The sequence below is a fragment of the Meriones unguiculatus genome, chromosome 17 (genome assembly GCF_030254825.1).
Source record: "Meriones unguiculatus strain TT.TT164.6M chromosome 17, Bangor_MerUng_6.1, whole genome shotgun sequence".
In the NCBI taxonomy this organism is placed as follows: Eukaryota; Metazoa; Chordata; class Mammalia; order Rodentia; family Muridae; genus Meriones; species Meriones unguiculatus.
Window position 1 is genome coordinate 91915304 of NC_083364.1, and position 25185 is coordinate 91940488.

At 44.8% G+C, this 25185-nt stretch overlaps 1 protein-coding gene across 4 annotated transcripts in view; it reads right to left on the minus strand.

The window, feature by feature from the left end:
- Tiam1 (TIAM Rac1 associated GEF 1) overlaps positions 1 to 25185 on the minus strand; it is a 350431-nt gene that overhangs the window by 48135 nt on the left and 277111 nt on the right. For all 4 annotated transcript variants that reach the window (XM_060370704.1, XM_060370703.1, XM_060370702.1 and 1 more), the window contains 4 exons: positions 19280 to 19384; positions 12650 to 12731; positions 6816 to 6902; positions 1383 to 1607 (listed from right to left, as the gene is read on the minus strand). In XM_060370704.1, coding sequence (XP_060226687.1) covers positions 1383 to 1607; positions 6816 to 6902; positions 12650 to 12731; positions 19280 to 19384 — 499 coding nt within the window. The remainder of the gene's footprint in view (positions 1 to 1382; positions 1608 to 6815; positions 6903 to 12649; positions 12732 to 19279; positions 19385 to 25185) is intronic.

Genomic DNA, 25185 nt, shown 5'->3' on the forward strand with positions numbered 1-25185 from the left:
TGATCCCCTTTCCTTTTTAGGTGTGATGACCCCTATGACACAGTTAAGCCCAGAAGTCAACAGTAACTAAGCGTGATCAGTTTTCTGAAGCTTCAATTATCAGATTCTTCCGAGAGCCGCTAAACAAAACCATTGACGATCACAGAGCTTTCTGCGTAAGCAGCTGAGCTGCAGAATATCATTCAGGCAATGGCAAGGAACAGTACAGAAGCACCTGCAAGGAGGACAGGGAAAGCAGAGACCCTACCACCAACCCACGTGCAAGGGTGCACTTTCACTGCCTCAAGCTTGTCTTTTCCCCCTGGAAACACAATGTGAAGGGAAAAAAATTCTGAAATCAAGCCTAGTGAGTCAACCCAGCATAATCCACACAGTTCCTTTGCTCGCTCATCCACTGTGTGGGAAGCTAGGTCCAAAGAGCTGCAAGGCAAAATGAAGACAACACACTCATTCCCAAACAACAAACACACAAACCTGTGAGAGAGAGAAGAGGGGAGAGGAGGGGAAGGGAGGGGAGGGAAAGAGAGGAGAGAAGAGGAGAGTAAGGAAAGCATCATACGAGCCAGGCATGGACCTGTTCTCCTTTAATCCCAGCACTGGGAAAGCTGAGGCAGGGAAATCTAGAGTCCAGTGCCAACCTAGGCTAGTCAGGGAATTCCAAGCTAGTCTGGGCTACAAAGTGAGGGCCTGTCCGAATAAAACTTAAAAACCAGCCAAGCAAACCAAGTAGCACACTACAGCTGGAGCCCACAGAGACACGTTTTGCAGGTCAGAAAGCTGGGGGTTTGGGGCACTAACTCTGTGGGGGGCCCCTGGAAGGTTTCTAAGGCCAGGGTCACCCACGATGCCAGAGAGAGCAGGAAAGAATGTGGGGAAGGGTAGCAGGACAGGCAGGGTAGGGCAGGGTTCCTACGGACCCAATTCCTGTTCACATGAGTCTAAGCAAAGGCCTGCCAGAGAAGTTTCCTCACGGAAAGCATCCAGCTCCTTACACAGGGAAAGAGAGGCAGGGCTGGGCAGACTTTGAGGGTGTAGACAGAAAGCTAGGGGAGGATTCAGCATCCCAGAGCCTTATATGATTCCTGTATCGCCGTCGACAACCGTGAAATGGTGGCCTCCTGTCACTCACCTCTTTCTCTCTCTCTCTCTGACAATGAGCAAAAGAATCACAAAGCTTTCTGAGTGTGACCAGAAGATTCATAGCAAGACAGATATTCCATGACTGCTTCCCTTTCCCTCAGAACTGTCAATAGGGAGCAGGGGTTAACCATCAGCTTCACTCACAGCCGTCTCCACCTGCAGGAGCAAGCCCTGAGGTGCGTGGAGCGTGGCCCCCTTCCCCAGACACAGCCGCGTGATGCACGGCCCTGGACACAGCATACCTGGGTTGCTGGTGAGGAAGGCAAGGGGGCTCTCATCAAGGTCCGCAGGGCCGTCCACCCGGTGGGGCGGGTTCTCCAGCAGCTCTGCTCCTCCCTCCAGCTCAGGGTAGGTCCTCACCAGGAGGCCCAGGGAGGGCTGAGAGAGGAAGTCTTTGAGCATAGATGAGTTCAGGGTGGCAGCAGCACGATTATTGATCTCGAGAATCTCATCCCCCGCCTTCAGGCCTGCCAACGCAAGATGGAAAAGTTTTAATGTCACATAAGCCAGAGCAGTACCTACTTAGAAGTTCTGCCAGAGGGTGCATGCCACTCTCTCCTGAGGTGAACCTCAGCCACAGGGCTGCTGGGAGCAGGATGCAGTTGGCTCACACGGGTGTGAGAAGGCTCTTGTGCATCGGTTCTCAACCTTCCTAATGCTGCGACCTTTTAATACAGTTCCTCATGTTGTGGTGCCCCTCCCCCAACAGCCATAAAATCATTTCTGTTGCTACTTCCCAGCTGTGGCTTTGATACTGTCATGAACCATAATGTAAAATATCTAATATGCAGGAGTTGAGAGCCCCTGCTCTTGTGTTATTCTGACCCTGCTGGACCACCTAAACAAACTCATTACAAACACACTCGTCAATGTGTTCTGAGCATACGCCGAGTCTCTTTTTTCCAATGCCAGTTCTGGCTAACCCCGCAGGATGCGGCTCTCCGGGAATGCTGGTGACAGGGCTCTGTACACACTTTGTGTCCACTCATCATTTCTATGGAACTAAGATGCAGGGAGTTTCTTCTGTCGCTGTAAGTAAGTTGTGTTTTGTTTGTTTGTTTGTTTGTTTCTCCCCAAACTTAAATACAGTGTTACATACAGTGACAGAAGTTCACAGAATCCAATGCAGCTGTTATCACTCCCGTTGCCTCTAAATGACCCCAGGACCCGGAGAAGTGCACCTTTCATTTCAATTTGGTAGGCTCCCCACGGGGGCCTGCAGCCTTCGCAGGGCACCTGGGGACCTGAAGGAACAATGGAGAACAAGTCCAACCTGGGAGAACAAGAACCTGGGACTAACAAAGGAACGACTCAACCTTTATTATAGATGGTCCAGCCATGGAGAGAGGGGGGCTGGGGGGCACACTGCCAAGGAAAGGGAAGTGAATGAAGGGCTGAGGCAGAGAGGAACCGAAAGAAGCCACCCTACCCCCGGCAGCCATGGCTCCCAGCTCTAACTCCACAGAGGATCATTCAGACTTCCAAAACTTACAAAACCCATTACTGACCATAAAATACATGAAAAATAAAAAAGAAAAGAAAAATCCTTGAGTGAGGAAGGAATAGAAATGAAATGTTTTTATGACAAAAGTAAAATTCTGTTGCATAAACTATTCGTTGCTTTTGAGGTTTTTTTGTTTTTTAATATGTTTTTTAACACCAGAAGAGAGCATCAGATTCCAAGGAACTACATTTAGAGAGGTTGTGAGCTACCATGTGGGTGCTAGGAACTGAACTCAGGACCTCTGAAAGAACAGCCAGTGATTTTAATCACTGAGCCAACTCTCTAGCCCTAAACAATTCATTTCCAGGTTAAAAAAATCTGGAGCTGTATAATATTTAAGCAGAAAATATAAAATCAGAAGGCTCTATGCAGGTTCTCGGAAGGAAGGTTCCAGGTTCATGGGCTTGCCAGTATAAGAGCAGTGGCACGCTGAGTGCTGACCCTGAAAACTCTGTCCCTAATCCAGAACCCGTGAGTGCAATTTTACGCAGAAAAAGGATCTTCACTATAACCATAAGATGTTGGATTGTCATGTGGGCCGTGCCAACCGACATGTCTTCACTGGATGCACAGAAGAGAGACTCATAAGAAGGGGGGGGCAGGTGAAGATGGATGAGAGCTTGGACTGTCATAACCACGAGCCCACAAACGTGCAGAGCCATTAGAAACTGGATGAGACCAGAGAGGGCTCTCTCCAAAAGGTTCAGGGGGAACTCGGCCAGTGAAACCTCAACTGGCTTCTCAGGAACTGCAAGGACAGCAGTTTCTGCTGCTGGAAGGAGCCTCGCTTCTAGTGCTTTGTTATGGAAATACCAGGAAAACAACCCCGGGTGAGTTATTCTCAGAATGAGCAGTAAGAGGACGGGAGACCATCAGCAGTACTGTGAGCTACTGCTTACTGCTTCTTTCTGTTGAAGCTTTGGCGTGGACAGACTCTGTGAGGGTTGGCGTTCCTGAGTCACCCCAGCTTCAACCTCATATGTAAGAGAGCAAATGAAGCCAATCGTGTAATCACTGAAGATATTCAGTAGACACTGGCTCTCCCTGTTGCTACGCATCCCCAAGTGACTGGAAATAAGAACTGACCATGGAAAGTATATCTATGGAGTATGCAAACTGTTTGGAGCAAGATGACAAATGTCTTTGTCAACCAGGCTATGTCCTGTGCAGCCATCATGAAAATACTAGATGACAATAAGGCTCTTAGGTGATCTCAAAGGGATAACCATGGTCCAAAACAAACAAGGCTATGGTGACTGGGGATGAAGGGTCAAGGAATACAATAATGTACAAAACGTCAGTTCTGCAAGAGCAGCCACCATGAAATCTGGCTAAGAGCAGCCTGTGTGTGGACAGCGGCCGGGTGGAATGGGAACATGGGACCCAACTACAGGATGAAATAGCTGAAGTCCAATGTGGCCGACAGAGTGGCTTGAAGGCAGTAAAAAAACAATCTGTTAGTGCAAACTGGATGTTCAGATCCACTTAGGCAGCATTCCGCTGGCCGCTCTCCTCACCAGGGTTGCAGGCACCTGGGCTGTGTTCAAAAGGCAAGACAGGGCCCTATTCTACATACTAATGAGTGGTCAGATGTGAACTCACTGACTGTGGGGAAGAGGAGAGCTCACAGACTACAGGTATCAAAGGCTGGGCCGCACGGCAGAACCAAACTTTCCTGGAACCATAGATGGAATTGGGGATGGTAGCATTTGGTACTCAAAGCACACAAGCGGTTTGTGTGGCCTGCAGTGAGCCCCGAAGTAAGAGTGCTCAGCTCTAAGTCTGCATTAATTGCTACATCTAACACCCCAAATGCCTCACCCTGACACTGGCTGCCTGGTGTAGAGGGTCGGGGAGACATTTGTTTTCATCAAGCATCAGGGTTCTCAGGCTCAGAGAACTAGAACAGGATGTGACTAAAGCCAGAAGATCCCCACCCCCGGGGCTGCACCAACAGCACACTCATCCTGCTGAAAGTGATAACGATCAGTCACCAAGTCTGGAGGGGAGCGTGCCCTGTCTCGGCTCAGAGCTCGGGCACAGCTCGGTGCTTCTACAGACTCTAGCCTCCAGACTGCCTGTGGTCTAGAAAACACAGAAGGAGCACAAAGGCGGTTCTCCCCCAGGGTTGCTCACGTGTAAGTGGTTCTGACTACTCGAATCCCACCTTCGCCCTCTCTGTGCACAGACAGTGGACCGTGATTCTCTGATGGTTATAGCACAGGGAGAAATGATCCACACAGGGAATGCACAAGCCTTGGAACATGCAGTGCTGTGCTTAGCTACTACCTGGGTGGAGGCAGGAAGAATCGGCACCTCTTTGTCCCCCAGCGCTCCATTCAGAGTTCTTCATGGAAAGCACTTGGATAAGCATGTCTAAGTACAGCTGGCCCAGATGTGCTGGGCTCCTGTATGATCTACCCACTGCCTCAGTGAAACAAAAAATTTCATACCAAGAGCGAAAGGAAGGTAGTTTCCCAGCCATACTGACCCACCTCATATTTTTATAAGTATAATGAGCTGAACAGTGCCCCCTTCAAAACAAAACAGATTCCAAAACACTCACGTCTGCCTACAGTATCGGGAAGCAACCTCCTTTGGAAAGAGGTGTGGGCACATATCATGGAGATAATTAATATAATTGTTATAACTATAATATTACAGACATAATTAAGTCAAAATAAACTCTCAAATGAGACAAAACTGATGGCAACTGGAGTGAGTGTTAAACCGAACAACCTCTGTTCTTTCTACGAACCAAGGGTCACAGGGGGAGAGATGGAAACATCGGCTACAAGCCAAGGATCACTGGGGATGGCTGGCGGTCACCAGATCTGAGAAGAGGCATCTGACAGATTCTTCCCTGGGGCTCCAGAAGGAATCAATCCTCCCAACACTCTGACTTCAGACTAGGCTCTTGAACTGTGAGAGGAAAAAAAAATCTGTGCCTTTCAGCCGCGGAGCTTGTTCCGCTATAAGTGATCCAAAACTAAGGGAGTGGACAATTCCATCTTCTCTTGCTCCCCTTCACAGATGGATTCTAGGATGGCCCTTGACAACATCCACAGGTATAATGGAGTCATACCGTATGCAATGCCTAAAGCAACATGAATGGTTCGCTACGTTATAGCGCTTAGGGAATGATGACAAGCACAAAGGTGAGCGTATATTCAGTATCTGCATAACTTTTTTGTTGTTGTTATTTTTCCAGACAGGGTTTCTCTGTGTATCCTTGGTGTTCTGCACTCGATTTGCAGATCAGGGTGGCCTCGAACTCACAGAGATCTGCCTACCTCTGCCTCCTGAGTGCTGGGATCACAGGTTTGCGAAACTTATCTGGCTGCTTTTTATTTTTAATGCGTGTATGTATTGGATTGCATAACTTTTTGAACACTCCCTCACCCAAAAGATTTTTGATGTGTAGTTGGTAGAATTCACAAATGCACAGCCTATGGATGCAGAGGGTCCAGTTCACTGTAATCTAAGTTGGGAGGGGACTCTGAGAACACACAGGGCCCAAAGCATGCTGAGCTCTTGGAGGGCCACAAGTAACAGGCAAGACATAACGGGGGGAGCTAACAGCAGAGATGAGGGGACTGGATTGAAAATCAGTATCTGCAGACGCTGTCAGAGTAGAACAGCCACTTCTGAGGGTGCTGCAGGCTCAGGCTAGGGAGGACCATAGCTCTGCTTCCTCTAAACCCCAGAGCTCCCCAGAAGATAAAGAACAACCATTGTAATTAGAAGAGAACTTTGTAGTAGTGCCTTGGATACAGGGTCACAGTCACACCTAGAAACTAGTAGTGTGATATTTCTTGTACACCCAAATTCAAGGAGGATACTCACTTCCCTGGAATGTTGTGAAGGAGAAAAATTCTTTATATACAAACCCTCTGGAAAATGTCTTTCTCACTTATCAAAGAGAAAAACCCCAAAGGGAAACTATGAGACAGACAAGGTCGAAAGGGTGGGAGGCCAGGGGTGGGGTTTGTCAAGTCTGTGGATCCTAACACTGGAGAGGCCAATGCAAAAAGACTGTGAGTCAAGAGCAGCCCCAGCCACACCATGAGTTCCAAGCCTGCCTTAGTTACACATCAAGGCCCTGTCTCAAAAATTAAAGAGCAAAACAAAACGACAAAAACAGAAACACCCAAGGCATCCACAACCTTACCTTTCTTGGAAGCTAGCCCGGTCTCCTTGACACTGTTCACGTAGAGCCTTCGAATACCATCTTCGTCCACAGAAGAAAGCAAAAACCCTGTAGAACACAAGACAGAATGCAGGGCTCACAGCTCTGAATGTTTAGCCAGCAACAGGAAGTACCTGCTGTGAGCACAGAGGTTTGGATTTTTTTTTTCCTGTTGTTGAGATTGTCTTACACAGCAGGAAAAAAAATATGTATTTTTAGATCATTCTAAAGGTAGCTACTTAAAAATAAATAAATAAATAAATAAATAAATAAATAAATAAATAAATAAATAAATGTGCCACTAGGTCCATTACTCTTCATACTTCACACTGGACTGTTGACGCAAACCACAGTGCATCATTTTATCTCACCATGTCTGCTGGTAAAGGACATTAATTTGCCTTTTCCATCTGCTTCCTTACTCAGCACAAAACAGACAGATTGGTTTATCTCATCATGGTCCCTAACCAGTCTACATCTCAGCCAGTCTATATCTTAGGACACACAGCCCCGGGGTATGATGTGTGTTCATCCATATGTATTGCTATATGACGCTGCTTTAATTTACCACATTCTGAAAACTCACTTTACACATACCACTTCATACTGGAATCTGGTTAACTGATTTCGTACTCTATTAGTAATCATCCGAACATTAACTACCTGAGCAAAGCTGAGGGAAAAAGAAAAGGTTGTTGAGAAAAAAAATAGGCAACAACAAGAAAAGGAAAGAAATAAGAAAGGAAGAAGGAAGGAGGGAAGAAAAAGAAAGAGAAAGGAAGAAAGGAAAGGAAAGAAAGAAAGAAAGAAAGAAGAAAGAAAGAAAGAAAGAAAGAAAGAAAGAAAGAAAGAAAGAAAGAAAGAAAGAAAGAAAGAAAGAAAGAAGCATATTGTATGGCAGATGATAGAGAGCCATGAAGAACTTTCAAGCAAAATTAATGGTAAGTTTTCTGTTTAGTTCACAGTACCAGGAAGTAGGTAAGCCAGTCTGAGCAAAAAAGGCCACCTGCCACTGTTATTCTCCAAGTCCTGTAACTCTCTCAGACAGGGAAAAAAACTTCTTATCTCCACTATATTATCAGTTTGAATTTCATTCTTATGGAGGGAGGGATTAAAATGCTAATGGGACATGCTGAGAACTAGCCTGTTTAGTTTGAAGACAACAAGACCAAGACAGGGGCTGCTCTGGAGCCACAGTTGACAGGGGTCATTCAGGAATTTCCTTCTGTTCCTCATGTTGCATGAACCCTACAATTAACTGTGAAATTCTGCACCAGATAATTGGGTACAAAATACAGACAAACAGACACCAGGAACACACTGGAGTTCTCAAGCTGGTGGGCAATCTCGGATTGTGAACAGAGCAAATGAAAGGACCAAGGGCAATCCTTCCCAGAGATCAGGCAAGGATGATGAAACTTTACAAACACACACAGCACTCGGAAGACGAATGTGAAGGGGCAGAGAGGGGAGCCTCTCACCAGAGCCCACATCACGGTGCAGGGCAGGCACTTCAGGGGGGTCTGTGTAGCCATCTCCTATGTCAAGTGTAAAGGAAAATACTATGTTCAGCTGAATAAAGAACACGAAGCTCTTATAGCCGATCAACAAAGGTTCTAAGTAAGGAAGGAACACTCTAACCTCAGCAAATTCTAACAAAGGCCAATATGATTACCAGCAGAGGCAGGAGATCATTCAACTTCAAGCTAAGGTAGCCAGCAATTAGGAGGCTGCTGTTGTAAAACAGGAAGGCATTATGAGTGACGCGTGGCCTAGCAACCTAGGAAAGGAAGCAATTAAGACTAAGTGAAGAAAGTAGGCCACTATCTGATTCGACAAACTGCCAGGAAATCCTTCATACTGACACTCCTGGCCAAAGGGGAGTCCACAATACGATACACAACAGAGAACTCAGAACTAGGTCCAGGATAACTGTTCAAGTACAGACACCCATATCATAAGGATGACACACTGCTGAAATACAGAAGTCCTGAAACAAGGGAAAGTCACAGGGTCGACCTGTGCATACTCCCGCTCACAGCCGATCTCAGCACCACACAAGATGAGCTCATTCTACAATGCACGCCTAGCACCACCTAAGGGCTGGCTGGAGAGGAAAGTCCCCAGGTGTTTACTGTTTTATTTTGCTGTTTTTTTTTTTGTTTGTTTGTTTGTTTGTTTCTCGAGTCAGGGTTTCTCTGTGTTATCCCTGGCTGTCCTGGGACTCATTCTGTAGACAATGCTGCCCTCGATCTCAGAGATCTGCCTGCCACTGCCTCCTAAAATTAAAAGCGTGAGCCCACCACTACCCGGCCCACATGTTTACGCTTTGAAAATTTACTCAGCTGGTTGAGCTATTAGATCATCTTTGCCATCCTGAAATAGAAAGCAGCACTGTTAAGATGGGCTGTGCTGGTGTGTGCTAGTGGCCTGCGTACACGTGGGCTCATAAAGGAAAGCCACACCTGGGCTGATATCAAGGTTAGGTGTGGACTGGCTGGGTCTGCACTGAGTTCACTCCGTCAGATCATCCAGGACTATGAGAGGTGATGGTTCATACTGTCACTGGCCATGACTGGGTTAACTGAAATGGAAAGATCCACACTAAGGTCAGTGGCAGCATCCTCTGGGCTAAGGCTCTGGGCGACATAAAAAGAAGGAAGCTGAGTGTGAGCACCTGTTGCTTTCTGCTACTGATAGTGTGGCCAGCTTCCTCAGCCTCCCGCAGCCAGGATGGCCCCATTATAGTGGACCACAACCCCAGTCTGTGAGCTGCAATAAACCCTTCCTCTGCCTGATCCCTTTTATTAGAAGAATCTCCTGCAGCCAGGATGGCTCCATTACAGTGGACCACAACCCCAGTCTGTGAGCTGCAATAAACCCTTCCTCTGCCTGATCCCTTTTATTAGAAGAATCTCCTGCAGCCAGGATGGCTCCATTACAGTGGACCACAACCCCAGTCTGTGAGCTGCAATAAACCCTTCCTCTGCCTGATCCCTTTTATTAGAAGAAACTCCTAACAGCAACCAGAAAAGTAACTAGGATGGGGACCCTTTGTCCTTCCCAGCCAATACGCCGCTGCCAACAGGAGCACAGACACTGAGAACTGGCTCAACTGAGTCACCAGCAGTGCGGCAGGGCTTTCCAGAGTGAACCAAGTTTGGCTCTGAGAGTCTCTTCCATCAGTGTGGTGTGGCCTCACCCTCAAGCAATGGACTGTAAACTGAACGGAAGTACTGGTGGCCTCAAAACTCAAACTGAATCAAACCGAAGCCCTTTCCTTACGTCAGTCTGAGCTGCTCGAGTCTACAGAGTGCAGTGCCCACACCCACACCCACACCCACACCCACACCCACACCCACGGGTTTACCTTCTGTGGCTATACTCTCCCACACTGGACTCTGATGTTAATATACTGTTACAGCTCTTCTTCACTATGATCCACTGTTGGTACTCTCTGAAGGTGCTTAACTGACAAGCCAAAGCTTATTAGGGGCCAGAGAGGTGGCTCAGTAGTTAAGAGCCCCGGTTACTCTTCCATAGGATCCAGGTTCGATTCTCAACACCCCTGTGGTAGCTCACACCCATCTCTATTCCAGTTCCCTCTTCTATCCTCCAAAGAGTGGCACCAGGCATGCCCATGGCGCACAGATAAACCCACAGGCAAAGTACGCATACACATTAAAAATTTGAACTTTATTATTGATATGGATGTGCAGAAGAAAAAAAAAAAACATTGGTAGAGGTCTCTGTGCTCTCTTCAACTTCAGGCACCTGTGGAAAACTTATAATTCAATTCGCCCCCTGAGGAAAATGGAGGTATCTGTGGGCTGTTTTATGCCAAGTGCCTACTTCTGTGTCCCCAAATCACTCAGTCGTAGCCTAAGAGGTTTACCTCACATGATAGAAATTAAGCACAACAAATAGAGCATCTGAGTTCCAGTATCAGGCACTTGTTTACACCAATGCCACCAATTACGGCCCTAATCATGGAGGTCACACTTCTGTTGCATAATAGGCCCTTTATAAACATTAATTCTTTGCCATTGAAAATGTCCTCCAGGCTTTCTGATGTATTGAGATCGAGGGTCAAACAGTAAGTGGCATGAAGGTATAATGGAAGTGGCCAGAGCTATAAAATTAGGTTCTATTCATTAGGCCACAACACTCTAATGAGCATCCTGATGAGGTTATTTGCCTTCGGGAGGAGATGCAGAAGGAATATAATAGCAGCTGTTTGTGACAACTCTGGAAATTTTCAAACACTAAAAGATTAATAGCTGCGTTCAGAGAAAGCTCTCAAACACGTGTAAGCCATGGTCTTGACATTTCACCAGGAGCTGCAAGGCCCTTCCCACACACACAGTAGGCCCACACATGCCAGCTCCTTTGCAGATAGGTGACTTAGTGATGTGCTTAGAGCTATGACTGTCACTGAGTAAGACTTGATTCACCACTTCTTCTATTTCCTCCCTGCAAAGGCAAAGCCGTCACCTCAGGTGACAGCTGCTCCAGGCAGCCACAAAGCACACAGAGAGTGTGAGAAGGAAATGCAGATTTGGGACACTGGGCTCCAGTGACTGCTACCTCAGCTACCTTCACCTCAGCTAATACACCACTACCCAGACTTCCCCACTCACTGTACTCAAATGCTAATCCTGTTACCACTTAAGCTAAAGGCAGGTGGAAAGACCTGGGAAGGGCCACATACTTAATGAAATCAGTGATGATATTGCAATGTTGACAGCCAAATAGAAAGTGTCACATAGCTGGCAGGTCTGTGATTTTTTTTTTTTAAGACCTGCACTAGTCTGGCCCTTGACCAGCATCTACCGCTTACTTTGAGGGGAATTCCCGTCACTATTTTGTGGCTTGCACGTCTAAGCAGTACAAACAACACAATTCAGAGCGAGCAACTGCTTTCCTCCAGGGATCCTAGGATTTGGCCATGTCAGGCAGAGTGTCTGGATGACCTGCTTTCCAGGAAAGGCCTCAGAGACTGAGTCTACACGGCCCCAACAGCAGACTAGGCTATGTGCTGCCAACTCTGACTCTGCGGACTCTATTCCAGCCTCTCGCTGCAGCTCAAGAGCAACAGAGAAGCCTACGCCTGCTGACCCTGCATTCTCTTCCTGCCCTTTGGTCTTCGGTGATTTTGCTCTGTGTTATTTCACTGTAGTAAGTCACACTCAAGGAGACCACCGGGCACTACGCAACCCAGCGGTGGTCTTCGGTATCCCAACCCAGCAACAAGTGAGTTCTTGCAACTTTCCTCCTAGAGAAAGGTGTAACGGGGCCTGTTCGTGGGCACAGGAATATTCCCTTCCCTGCACAAAAGAAAATAAAGTAATCCACTCCCACAATGTCCAGTTTCTTCTTTTAAAAGCTCTCTCTCTCTCTCTCTCTCTCTCTCTCTCTCTCTCTGGATGGTACCCACAAGTATGGGTACCACAGAAGCCGGAAGAGTGTTTGGACCCCCCCCTGGAACTAAAGTAAGCCACCCAGGGTGCTGGGGCCTGAATTTGGAGCCTGTAAGAGCAGTAGTGCTCTTAACCCTCGCCCCCCCCCCTTCTTTTCTTATGACAGTAGAATTGACTCAAGTGAAGAAGCTGAAGGCCAGAGGCTTCCCTCCCTGCACCCAGGGTGAGCATCTCTCTTCACAGCTCAGCTGCTCTTCACAGTACAGGAGCCAGATGTGTTGTTTGACGGCCCCCAAAGGCTTCTTATTGAATTGTAAATATGTGAACGCTCTGTTTACACAGGAAATGCTTTAACTGGAAACACAAACACCCAAGATCAAAGGCAAATAAACCTACCATAATTATCAGCAGCCGTGTCTGTCTTCTCAATGTGGATATTCTGGGTGACTTTTGGACAGATTTCAATTTCTTTGTAAAGCTGCAATCAGAGAGAGGAGGCTAATTAGGGTCTCATCACAAATAGCTTCGTAGGATTGGTCAGCATTTTGTAAATCTATTTTTTCGTAATTGATACTTGAACAAAAAAACATACATCAGTCTTTTTATTGAGTTTTAAGCTATTAAAATGAAAACTGAAGAATCCTAACCACCAAGCTTGGCTAGGTTTCTAATCCACACATATATATCACTCCATAGAACACCCTAAATTCATCACAGACCTAAAAAATAATGCCTCAGTCATTAAAACCTCTAGTACTAGGGCAAGGATTCATCAAGACCAAAAGAAGGTTATAGACCTGTTGAGTGAAGTTCTTCAAAATAAAAGGCATCTCTGTGTTTTCACACAGCACCTTCACATGAAAAAGTCCACAGGAGGATAAACTGGTGGATACAAATGTTGACACTGAAAACAACTGTGTGTGAGGAGATTCTCTGGTAGCCGCTTAAATAAACACAATTAGCTAGAAAATTAAGTATCCAAATCAATCCGCTATCGAGTAGCTCAATACAGTCTAGAACGCATTTCTGTACGAACTCAAAACTAAAACAGTGTATAGCTCACATATCAGAAATGTTGATTAAATTAACTGATAATACGGTTTCCTATATCTGGAGCTAATCTTGTAAGACATGAATTTCCATCCAATAATGGCACAATTGCAATCTCTGTTTCACAAACAAGGGTAGTAAAAAAGCACTTCAATTAGTCTGTAAGGATAGGCAGGGCATGATCTGAACACAGTCTTGCATCCCCCAGAGATATGGTTGGTTCTCTCTGCCCCACTGTGGTGACTCCTGGGCAACTTGTGAAACCCAAAGGGGGCCAAGGTCAGGGGAATGAACCTTCTTAGGTAAGAAAGCCTAAAGATAAATCCAAATTTAACAAAACAAAAGAGCAAAAAACAAGTGCAAACTGTTGATCTTGACATGAAAATAAATCGCAAGCCATAAAATTTAACAGAAGCTTCATTCTAAGGCACTGAAACACAGTCCTTGGTGATGGCTGCTCCTGCCTCATCTCTTCAGGATGTCATTTTACTCAGGCAAGAAGAGAAGACAAGTTTCTTTCTTCAGTGTTCTATGGTGCAACGTGATGGAGTTAGAGCTAGGGATGCTGGCGGTACCGCCAGGGTTTCAGGGGTTATAATTCAATGTGAATTTATTTAGATACTTCAGAAATGTTTCACAAAGTTAAATCAAAAGACTTCAGTGACGGTGACTTTAAGATCAGAAAACACAGTCACTAAATCTACAAAGAATCATTTAAATGAAGCTGATGTAGCAGGGCCGCACAGTGCAAAATGCATTACCCACTGTTCATCTCTGCTGAACCTGAGCCTTGGTGATACACTTTTAAATATGGGGGTGACAGCCGGTCTTCCCCGCCAGGTGGCAGTATACAACTGTTAGTTCTGACCACGTCTGCGGATATCCAGGGGGATACACTGTGCAGAAACTGTTCTCCGCTGGTCTCAGTGTCACACAAACACTCGCTCATGGCATATAAACCAGCCCGGGAACCACAAGCAAACCCTCGAGCGGACCGAGACTGAGGCCAGGTTGGGCAAAAAAACTCTAATAAAACACAGGAAATTTCAAGAACACGCTGTGCCTTAAAATGTTTTTCCCTGAAACAACAGTATTTGAGCTAGGAAATTTGAAATCTGGTCACTCTGTGCACAACTGTTACACATATTAAAGCACCTCTGTTTCATTAAATTAATGAAAAGGCGTCCCTCCCAACCCCTTTCAAAAGCCAGACAATAAAGAGCATCACATTTTTAACACCGTTTTGAATAGCCAGGCACTTGGGTTCTCATGAAATCATGTCATGACTTCCTGTCTCCCTGGCCGCCACAGCCCAAGCCCCTTCTCCCTCCTCCCAGCCACAGCGCCCTGGCCTGCAGTGATTCTGCCTGCCCACTGGCCTACGTCCTGTGGTGCATTTGCCACACAGCAACCTCAAGGAGCCTGTTACAAAAGAGGCCAGCTACTGTCCTCCTTACATAGCTCACAGCACTGGTGTTAGGGCTCCCATGACCCAGAACACCCAGATCCTTGCACACTCAGCTGTCTTACGGAAAACGATGTAGTATTTGCATAAACCTCTAATATTTTCTAAGAATCTCTGGACACTCTGAAATTTTCCTTCGCTTGCAATTGCTACCTACCTAGTAGAACAGAAATGATAGGTAAATTGTTTGCACACTGTAATATAGGGAATAGGAACCAAGGAAGCCTGTACACACTCAGTCCAGTCATGGCCGTTAACACTGTACATGTATGGCAGATATTGTCAAGAAGTAACATCTCGGAGCTTTGCTTTTGCTTCTGCTTTATTTCTGAGCACTCAGTAGCCAGCTGGATGACTCCGCAGATGGAGAATCAATGCGTAATGTCCAGGGGTTTCCCTTCTCCTTTGAAGTCTATCTGCACAGCTTCCCTGTTCCTTTCTCGCCTCGTGTCTGACGCTTCTCACCATTTTATCCTCCCAGCACGGCATAACCAGTTAAGCCACTTCCTCCGTACTGTAGACTGAGCCAGTTTTGTCACTTCATTTTTGCACGTGTTACACATGCATGTGGTGATCAGAGATGGATGTCAAGTGTCTTGCTCAGTTGCTCTCCACTTTAACCTTCATCAGAGAGGGTCTCACTGAGCCTGGAGTTTACCCATTCAGTTTGCCCAGCCAGCGAGCTCTGAGGCCCTTACTATCCCTGCCACGTGCACTGGGAATAAGGGTGCACGCCACTGCACCACCTTTTACAGGGGTGCTGAGGTTTGAATTCTGGAGCTCATGCTTGGGTGGCGAGACTTTTCTATCCACTTGCCCTAACTTTGTACTTTTCCAAGCCCCGAGACCTGCTGACAATGACGTGTTTTTATGTGCAATTCTGCAAACTGAAGAGAGGCTCCTCTAGAAACAGGACGTCCCCGCCTTTGGCGCATACCCTGTGAGAATTAGAGATTATGCCAGGCACAAAAAAACACTAAGTAAATATTTGCTAGATGAATGAATAAATTAATTAATCAATTTTGCTGGCACATTTCATTCCCGACACTTTATCAAGAGCTCATTTAGTGTGAGATCTGCAAACTAAACCCCAAGTTTGTGACCGTTCCATGGACTGGTCCCAACAACTAACGAGTCATGAGGAAACAGCCAAATGGGTAACATTTACATTAATATAACCAGTAAAGCAGACAGATAATAACTATTGGCAGATATTCACAAGCGAGGGAACCCCCTGCCCACTACATCATCACTCTCCAAGAAGGTCTTGCAAGTTCAGCACTCGCTCTTCTGCCATTGATGGCACAGAATTATGGGCTTGGGGCAGGTAGGAGGGTCAGACACCCGCATGCTGCTGCAGAGCCTGGGCGCTGGCATGCAGGTGAGGTGACAGCACTGGGTAACACTGTGTCGGCTGCTGCTTGGTCAGAAAGGGGCAAGAAATCAAATATGCTCTCAGAAAGCTTCAAGGAGCACTGTGCTCATCAAGCCCCTGCCTTGGCGTGGCACCACACCCAGGTGAATGATCTAAAGAAAGCAAGGATCCAAAACCAGGCACCACTGAGATGATTCCAGGGGTCTGTGAACTTAGGACCAACAGTAAAAGCCACCCAGAATATTTACAAAACACAGCATCTCCTTTGATCGTGAATGCACATGCAACACAGACACCAATACTGAGAGTGTCTGTGGCTTCATCCTGAATAGAAAACAGTTACCTTAGTATCGGATCCTCGTTGCTACTAACATCTCACAATATTCTGCATATTTGCCACGACTTCTGAGCAGCAGTAGCTACTATACCTACTACTCAGTCTTAGCATTAGGTGAGTTAACCATGTCTATTAGCTATCATTTAAAACTGATTTTTGCTAAGTAGTTTGTTGTAATTAAGCCATGGCAGAGTCTATATATCCTATCTCATGTGACTGTAAGTATTACTCTGGGAAGGGTCTAAGCTTTGTCAGGCACAGAAGCCACCCTGATCATATAAATCTTAGAGAACCTGAACGCTGCAGGCGTTAGCATAAGCAGAACAGTGCCAACCGCCTCACTGGGGATCTCCAGAGACCTTTGCAAAGGGTAAGAGAGAACACAATGGGCCCTCTGTACTTAAGACTTTTTAAAATTATAACACGTACAATTATAGACCTAAACAGACTGAGCTCGGCACACCATCACCTCACACACTGGATAAGACCACATAATATCCGAAGCTTAAAAACGGTGTGTGAGGAGTGCTGGAGAGTTGGCTCAGTGGTAAAGATCACTGGCTGCTCTTGTGGAAGACCCAGGTTCAAATCCCAATACCCACATGGAGGCTTACCACTGTGTGTAACTCCAGTCCCAGTGGGGTGTGACGCCTTCTTCAGTCTTTAGGTACCAGGCATGTACATGGTACACACATATATGCAGGAAAGACACTAATATACATATATATATGATAATAAATAAATCTAAAAATCTTTTCAAAAAAATAATGAGTAATGAAAATGTTAACGTCACGGCTCAATTAGCACACATGCCTGGTACATATGGACCCAGAAGGTGGTTGCCCATGAGCCCTGTAATTTACAAGGCATAAATTAAATGATCTATTGCAGTGTTATCAGCCCCACCTCTTTTTGTTCCTTTCCTCTCTGACTTCTGTGGTCATGTAGTTCCAAGTTATGTATCAAGATGATCTGCAACTATGCAGTAAGGCTGACCCCAAACTTTCACTCTCAGCCTTCTTGCCCAAATCTCCCCAGGCAGGAATTATGGATGCTCACCATACCATACATGGATTTTTAATTTAATTTAAATTAATTTATTTTTTGCCTCCCAGAAACATCTTGCTATGTTGTTCTGCAGGCTAACCTTGAACCCCTCTGGGGGTCATGTAATTCTTTTACCTTAACCTCCTAAGCAGTTGGCACTAGGAATAAGGACTACAGTGTTGAGCTAATGCTTTTCTTCTTTGAGAAAGGAAAGCATTCTTTGTATCCATTCACACAACATAAACATCAGCTACTTAATTCTCAGAAGAAGCACTTGGCTCCTCACTGTTAATGTGGCCTCCTCCATCAACAGTCAACAGTGGTTAAGAGTGGAGTAATCATTTTGGTCCTTTTCCTTTTTCAATATTTATTTTATATATATGAGTGTTTTGCCTGTAATTATGTCTGTGCACCACATGTGACCACAGAGGCCAGAAGAGGGCATCAGACACCACAGAATGGAAATTATGGCCAGTTTGTGAGCTACCTCGTGGATGCTGTGAACCTAAGGCTGGGTCCTCTGCATGAGCAGTCAGTGTTCTTCACCACAGAAGCCCCCATCCTTCCAAGCCCCATTTTGAGCATTTTCCAATATATAACATGATCAGATTGTCACAGAATAATATCATATTTCCTTAAAAAAAAAAAAAAAAAGGAACATTTAGAGGGATCTGAGGTGACCTTTCAGGCTGGCAGAAACATCCCAAATCACAACTGGCACAGTGGAAATGTAACTGTGTATATCTGTCAAAGCTCTTTAAACTGCGTGTTAACGGCTGGTGATGGTTCCTTAATGTGGAAAGTCAAGTTCAAGAAGTTGATCTGAGACCTTCCGTCGGACATCTTCCACCAAGGTTCCTCTTTCCATAGGAAACCTCTGGGCTATATTTCCAGTTCTGCTTTCTGGGCTGAGGCACTCCTCTGTTTTCCTCTCCACATCCACAGCAAACAGCTCTGTGGTCCCCACAAGGGTGACTAAGTACCAAGAGGCCAGCACGTTCTCCAAGAGAGGACCTTGTTCCCCAAACCATTGTTTATTAGAACTGAACAGTGCACCACTCTGCTAAGAAAGAGCAACCTGAAAGTGGGTACCGAGGTGGCAACCACTAACATGTACCGAGAAACCATCCTTCTGCCCTTTGTGAAACCTGGCAATGTTTAGTTCCAGTCTCTTTCTGTTTCTCAATTCCCTGCCATTAATATGCAGAAGAACAGATGGAAGCTAGGTCCAGCTCAAAACACAAGTCCTCTGCCTCTGCTAAAGTCAGACTTCCACAGACGTCTCCAAGAATCTATATAAACGCAGTTCCAGCAAGCTGGGTGGTGTCATCAGATAGCTAAGCTAGGGCAGGGGCTGGGAGGGACTGGGGCTGAACTCCCACAAGACTTGATCTATCAGTTCTGATAAGTATGTAGAAATTGCACAAAATTGGAGTGAGCCTGTTTGTTGTGACAACCGCCAACAGTCACCGATTATAAAGAAAAGTCTACGGCAAGAACTGGTCACGCTGACTAAAGTCCTGTCTGAGTGCTATCTGTGGTTTGCAACTGTGCAGCACAGCTTTCTGGACAGGCAAAAGCGGCTTTCTACTCTGGGATGTCTGTAATAGGGAGGTGATTTCTGCCAGATTTGGAGCTCTAAAAGAAGCTCATTCATCGCGGAGCTTGTTCCAGCTACAATTACCACAGTACATACATAATTTGAAAACCATCGCAAACAGAATGCACATGGACAGCCATCATAAACATTACCAGCTCATAAATGTCCTCCTCGGGCTGCGGAATGTAGAACTGCATCTTGTTCTCCATTAGGAATTTCAGGCGAAGGTAATGGGCGGAATGATCCAGCTGATGTGCCTGGGATGGGAAGGAAAATGTCTGTTTATCAGCAAATAGGAGCTATTAGGTCTCTGAGAAAGTGGGACTCCCTATCTCGTTTCCTAAGGGCAACAGAGATGGGGGTGGGCAGCGGGATTCTATCCTGAAAAGGTTAGAACCTGGCACTCATTAATAATAAAATTCCATATGGCTCATGCAGTACAATTCAAAAAACTGAGTCACAGCCTCTCTTCCACATATTTGATTAATTGATCTCTTTAGCTCTGTCTTTTTGAAGCCAGGTGTGGTGGCACAAGCCTTTAATCCCAGCACCAGTTCCAGGCCAGCCTGGTATACAAAGGGAGTACAGGACAGCCAAGGCTACACAGAGAAACCTTGTCTTAAAAAACAAACAAACACACAAACCTCCTGGCTTTTAAACAAAATCTGTTCATGAAGCTCCTGCACATAACGTCATACACTCACATGGTGACAAGAAAGGGGGAAGGAAGCACCTACAATGAAAGGAGGAGGCTGTGACCCCAGGAAGTTTGAGGACCCCAGGGCAAGCGTTAGCAGCTCCCGGCAAGCCAGCACACAGGCTAAATCCCAGTCCTACTTCCATATCCCAGAACAGGACTCACTCACGGCACTGCAAGCATGCCCAACCTGGGAAGCACATCAAATGACTTGGGATTTGAGTTCTTGGGGCCCTTCCTCTCCTTTGGTTTAGACCAATGGGTCTACTCTAGCTAAGCAGCTATTCTTGAATTAATTTGATTACAAAAGATGTCATGATAATATGACTTTAATATTATAGCCAAGAAAACACATGGAGAAAAGAAAAATGTTTTTCAAATGTTACAAGACAATGTGAAACTATACTATAAGAGAAGATATATCTAAATGGGTAATTTAAATTTAAATTTAATTTAAATTTCTATAAGAAAATTTCCTATAGAAATACTTTAAAATTTCACCCTAAAATACTAGCAAGTAAATGATAAGCTATGTGGAATTTGCTCCAAAAATAATCCATACTTGGTAAAGTAAACAAATAGATAAAACTTAACATGGTAATTACATATTCCATGCAATGGGTACATGGGAATTTATTACATGGATCTCACTTTTACAAACATTTGAAATTCCTCAAGTTTTTAAAATAAAATTTCAATTTTATATAAAGTGATAAAAATAAATGTCCTGTGATGAGAATTATCCTCTAATTAGTGAAACTTGTTGTAATTGGTAAATACTCTTACTCTATTCTGCCCCTATAGGAATATAAACACAAAGACGAAACTAAAAGCATTCCAGTCATTATTCCCTTAACATTTACTCAGCCACAGCCAACAATGTGGGCAAGTGTGCCAGGCGGGCACTCCATGAGGCAGCAAGGGCACCGATACCAGTAAAGTCACTAAGGCCTCTGGAGTGAGCTGGACTTTGAAGAACTAACTGGTAAGCAGAAAATGGGAGACAGAGAAGTGGTGGCTTAGCTTTTTACAATAAATACATACACGAAGGACAGTCATGTATTACCACAAAAGCACATTTCCAGAAAGTGGAAATGAGTTCCCTGGGTGCAGAGAGCAGAATGATAAAGTGCTATTGTTGGTTCTTGGGAAAACCCAGCCTGTGTTCTAGTCCCAGAGATGGTGAAGTCTGAAGTCCACACAGCGGAACAGACACCACTCAGTGAACACCCTCCTGGGCACCTGGCTTTCCAGTCAGTAGTATGTCAGGGCAGACTGCCTCTATCTGATAGCCCTTGGCTCCCTGCAGAAGTCAGGGATAAAGAAGGGGGAGGGGTGAGGCAAGGCTCCACAGGGAAGTCTTTAAGAATTGGCGTGATATGACAAGTAAGAAAAGTTTTTCTGTGTGCCTGGGAAGTGTGAGGGGGCGCTTTTCTCACTCTCCCAGGTCCTCACAAAATCATTAATTACAAGCAAAAATTCTGTTTTGCCATCTGTTCCCTACTAAGGTGGAAGGGAAAGAGGAAGGCATTTCATGGGGTCTCAATAACAGGGACAAAGCATCTTGGACACCTTACTGTTGTCATTAATAAACACTTGTGGCCAGTCCTAATCAGACTGTCACTTCCACACCCACCTTCTGGACATCACACCCCTGTACTAGCCTCACCCAGGGGATTCTGGAACAAAGCTCAGTGGGGCGCCCACCAGCCAACTGTTGGCACTACTGAACAAGGTAAGGAGCCCCACCATCCCCAAACACCACAGTGCTGACTTGTGTGGAATTGCACACGGAAGGACAAACAGCAGTTGGAGTTTAGTGCAGTACAGAGAACATGGCTCATGCTGCACATATTTTCCCAAACCGCTTTATGTTACTCATTGTCTTCTTTAAGAAACAAAAGCAAAATGATAGCAGGCTGGAGTGTCAGCAGGGGTCTATGACCCCTGCACTTTAGAGGGTAAGGCAAGAAGTCTCAAGGTTGGGACCAGCTCAGATTCAAAATAAATATATAACTAAATATTTACATAGATTTCATAAAAATCTAAAGACGTTTTTGGGAAATAGTTATGCTAAGCTCAGGGCGCTAAGGATGAGTGCTCCTGTGGCCCCTCCCATTTTGGTAGCTTAGGAGTTCTGAGCCCACACAGCACGGCCCACCTAAATAGAGCACAGTCCTAAGGGGCTAACTACATGCCCAGGCTCTTGAGAGGAACGTTATGAGCTTCCATATCAAAGCAGGCCCAACCACAGCCGTGTTCATAACCCTCGTTTATGGGATAAGAACTCTAAGCACTGGAGGGTACTGATGAGTGACAAGCATCTGGCTTTTTCCTACATTATAAAACATTCGAGAGAATGTTGGCAAGAGAAATTCTATTAGGGAAAAAAAAATTAAATAGTACAAATTTGTTTTCTGATGTACATTTACTCAGATCACTTAACATTTTATCTGTGCAAAAGCTAGCTGTAAATTGTGCGGTAAAATAAATATTGCAAGTGGGCAAGTTTAAGTTTAGTTGGCATAATTTTTTTAACAATCACTCAGATCTTACTATAATTATTTGTGTAGTGATATAGATCTTTTTAATAAATAGTTTGAGTCACTAAAATACGTAAAAACTTGGATTAGGTAAATAACTGAGTTGCCCTGCAAGCATGAGACCTGAGTTCTACCTCAAGAACCATGTAAAACTGCCAGGAGTGATGGCATGTCACTGTGCCCCCATGTTTGGGATGGGGATGCCCCGGAGTGACCCCTGGGGCTAGCTGACCAGGCTGTCTAGCTTACTCTGTGAGGTCTAGGCCAATGGGAAATGCTACCCCAAAGGAGGTGGACTGTGTCCCTGCAAATGGTATTCAAGGTTGTCCTCCGGCCTAAACACACACAATGAACAGACACATACATACACATATAAAATATGAAGTAAAAGCATGTAGTAAAATTGGCACCCTGGTCACACATGAACAATATGAGTAACCATGAAAAAAATGGATCACTTTTGCAATTTTTTATAATTGCAATAATTTGAATTATTGCTACTGGCTACGATTAACAATCATCTCAATAACATATATAACACGAAATATATATCTCGAAATGTTTACTATACCAGAACTTGACTGGTGATCGGATGGTAGATGGCAAACTGGTGTGAGATGATGTGGGTCAGAGAATAGGAAAGAGAATGAGCTAATGCAAGAGACAGAAGAAAGAGACTGATCATTAGATATCAGAAACAGCATCCGTCACCAAAGCAAGCTCAACAACAATGAAACAAAAGATTCTTCCATCTGTTTTCCATCCCTAATCCAAAAACCCAAAACCCTCTCATGGTTACATTATATCACCTCATACCACATGGCACACCCTCTCTTCCCTTTCCATCCTTGAGAATAAAACTGCTCCACGCATTACACAAGAGTCCAGAAGACATCTATGTCTAAACACACGATATACTTTATTCTTCGTAAATGCTTCTCTGGAGACCATCAGTTTCTTAGAGTACACCATGGAAATTTTCCATTTTTAAGCTCATGAGACCTAAGTTTGATGTTGTCTAATTTTATGTTTTGGTTGGGAAAGTGGCAACCCAAGAACACTGGGAAGAATGATCTATTATTGTCACAGAAAGGGACTTGTACCTTAAGGATGCCCACAGGAACTCAGCAAGGAACAGAAAAAATAGAGGAACAGAGCAGCAACATTATTTAATGATAGCCTCTACATGGCAGAGACAACATTATCTTGTAGTTTCTAGAAAGGATACTTAAAAAACAAAAACAAAAAATAAATTGGTCCAACCAATTCATCGATCTTCCCACAGATCAATTCCCCACAAAACTACGGTTTAATTCTCAGTTCCTCGGGGATGCTCCTTGGCCATGCTACTCCCTGGAAACACCTTCCAGGTTTTGGCTTTTGCAAAAAGGCCAGAGTTCTACTTCCAACAGCTCCAACTGGGACCGACTCCCACAGCTCTGCAGAATATTAGAGGTTCTCTAAAGAACTGTGCTCAGCTCTAAATAAAGGAATGCAGAGATCCTAATCCGACCAACTTTGTTAAGTAATTACAATGAGAAGTCATGAACGGAGATGCTGTCACATGTGAAAGCTGGAACTCATGCTCATGAAAGAATCAAGGTGCATGAGATATTATCATTCATTCTTAACGCCTATGTGGGGGCCAATTTTAGCTTCGTTCTGAAACAATCTGTTGATCTACTTTTCTCCACATAAGTCTATCGGAAAGTTATTTGAGCTGGATTTTTTCATTTCCCCCATTCATGTGAAGAGGTAATTTTTTTTTTTTAGGTATTTGTAATTAAAAAAAAACCTATGTAAATTTCTGGTAGGGTAATCTCAACATGTTTGTTGAAGGAGTGAAATTACTCAATATTTACGAATCATATGTTAAATGAACAGGGCTTTTACAATGTCATTTGTATCCATCTAATTGGTTCTAGAATAAAATTAGGGCACAAAAGAAATCCACTTTTGGAGCCTTGTGGAAGCTGACTCCCCTAAGAATGTAATCTAGATTCTTCTGAGTCCTGTGGACTGTCCTTCCTACGGACTGCAGCTCTGAGAATTTCAGAGAATATCTACCTGTGACAACTGGACACACCCCAGTTGGGGACACTGAGAATGGGGCTGTCTCATCCTTTGCTCACTTTGCTGATTTTCCTCTCCTTTGTGACTGTGAGATGAGCTCAGGCAAGTACCTAAGGCTTTCTCAGAAGCTCACCTTCTCTATCTGCAAACCAGGAAAGTAATACTCCCTTTTCAGATGTGATGTGATCAACTAAGCCCACCAACGCCATTAGGTATGGAAAAGTGAGAACCAGTGTACAAGAAGAGGGACTTCCTTCTTCCTGCTGAGTGCCCTTGAGAGCCCTTAGAAAAGGGGCTCACCTTGAAAAAGATCAAGATGTTTCTACATCATGAGGCCAAAGTAGAACAAAATCAGTCACTTTCTAGTTGAAAAATACAGACTAATTCCATGTTCACAGAAACAGGAGTTTCCCATTATGTCTAATTAACACTCACTTCAGATTCTCCCTATGAAGATATCACTATGAGTCAGCAACTCTTCAAACATCAGGCAGCGGAATGGAATGACACTATTAAATACATGTATGTGCACGAACACAGGAAAAAAAAAAAAAACAAAAACAGAAACAGAAGGCCAACCAGCAAAATGTCCACAGTGATTAGTTTTACACTGTAATACTAAAAAGCTTCAGTCTTTGTCTCAGGTTTTCTATACCGTGTGCAGGTGGAGGTGGTACATTCATTACAAACCTGTGACATGTACACATGAGGACAAAGCCCTCGGAAGACTTTCCCTCCTCCTCAC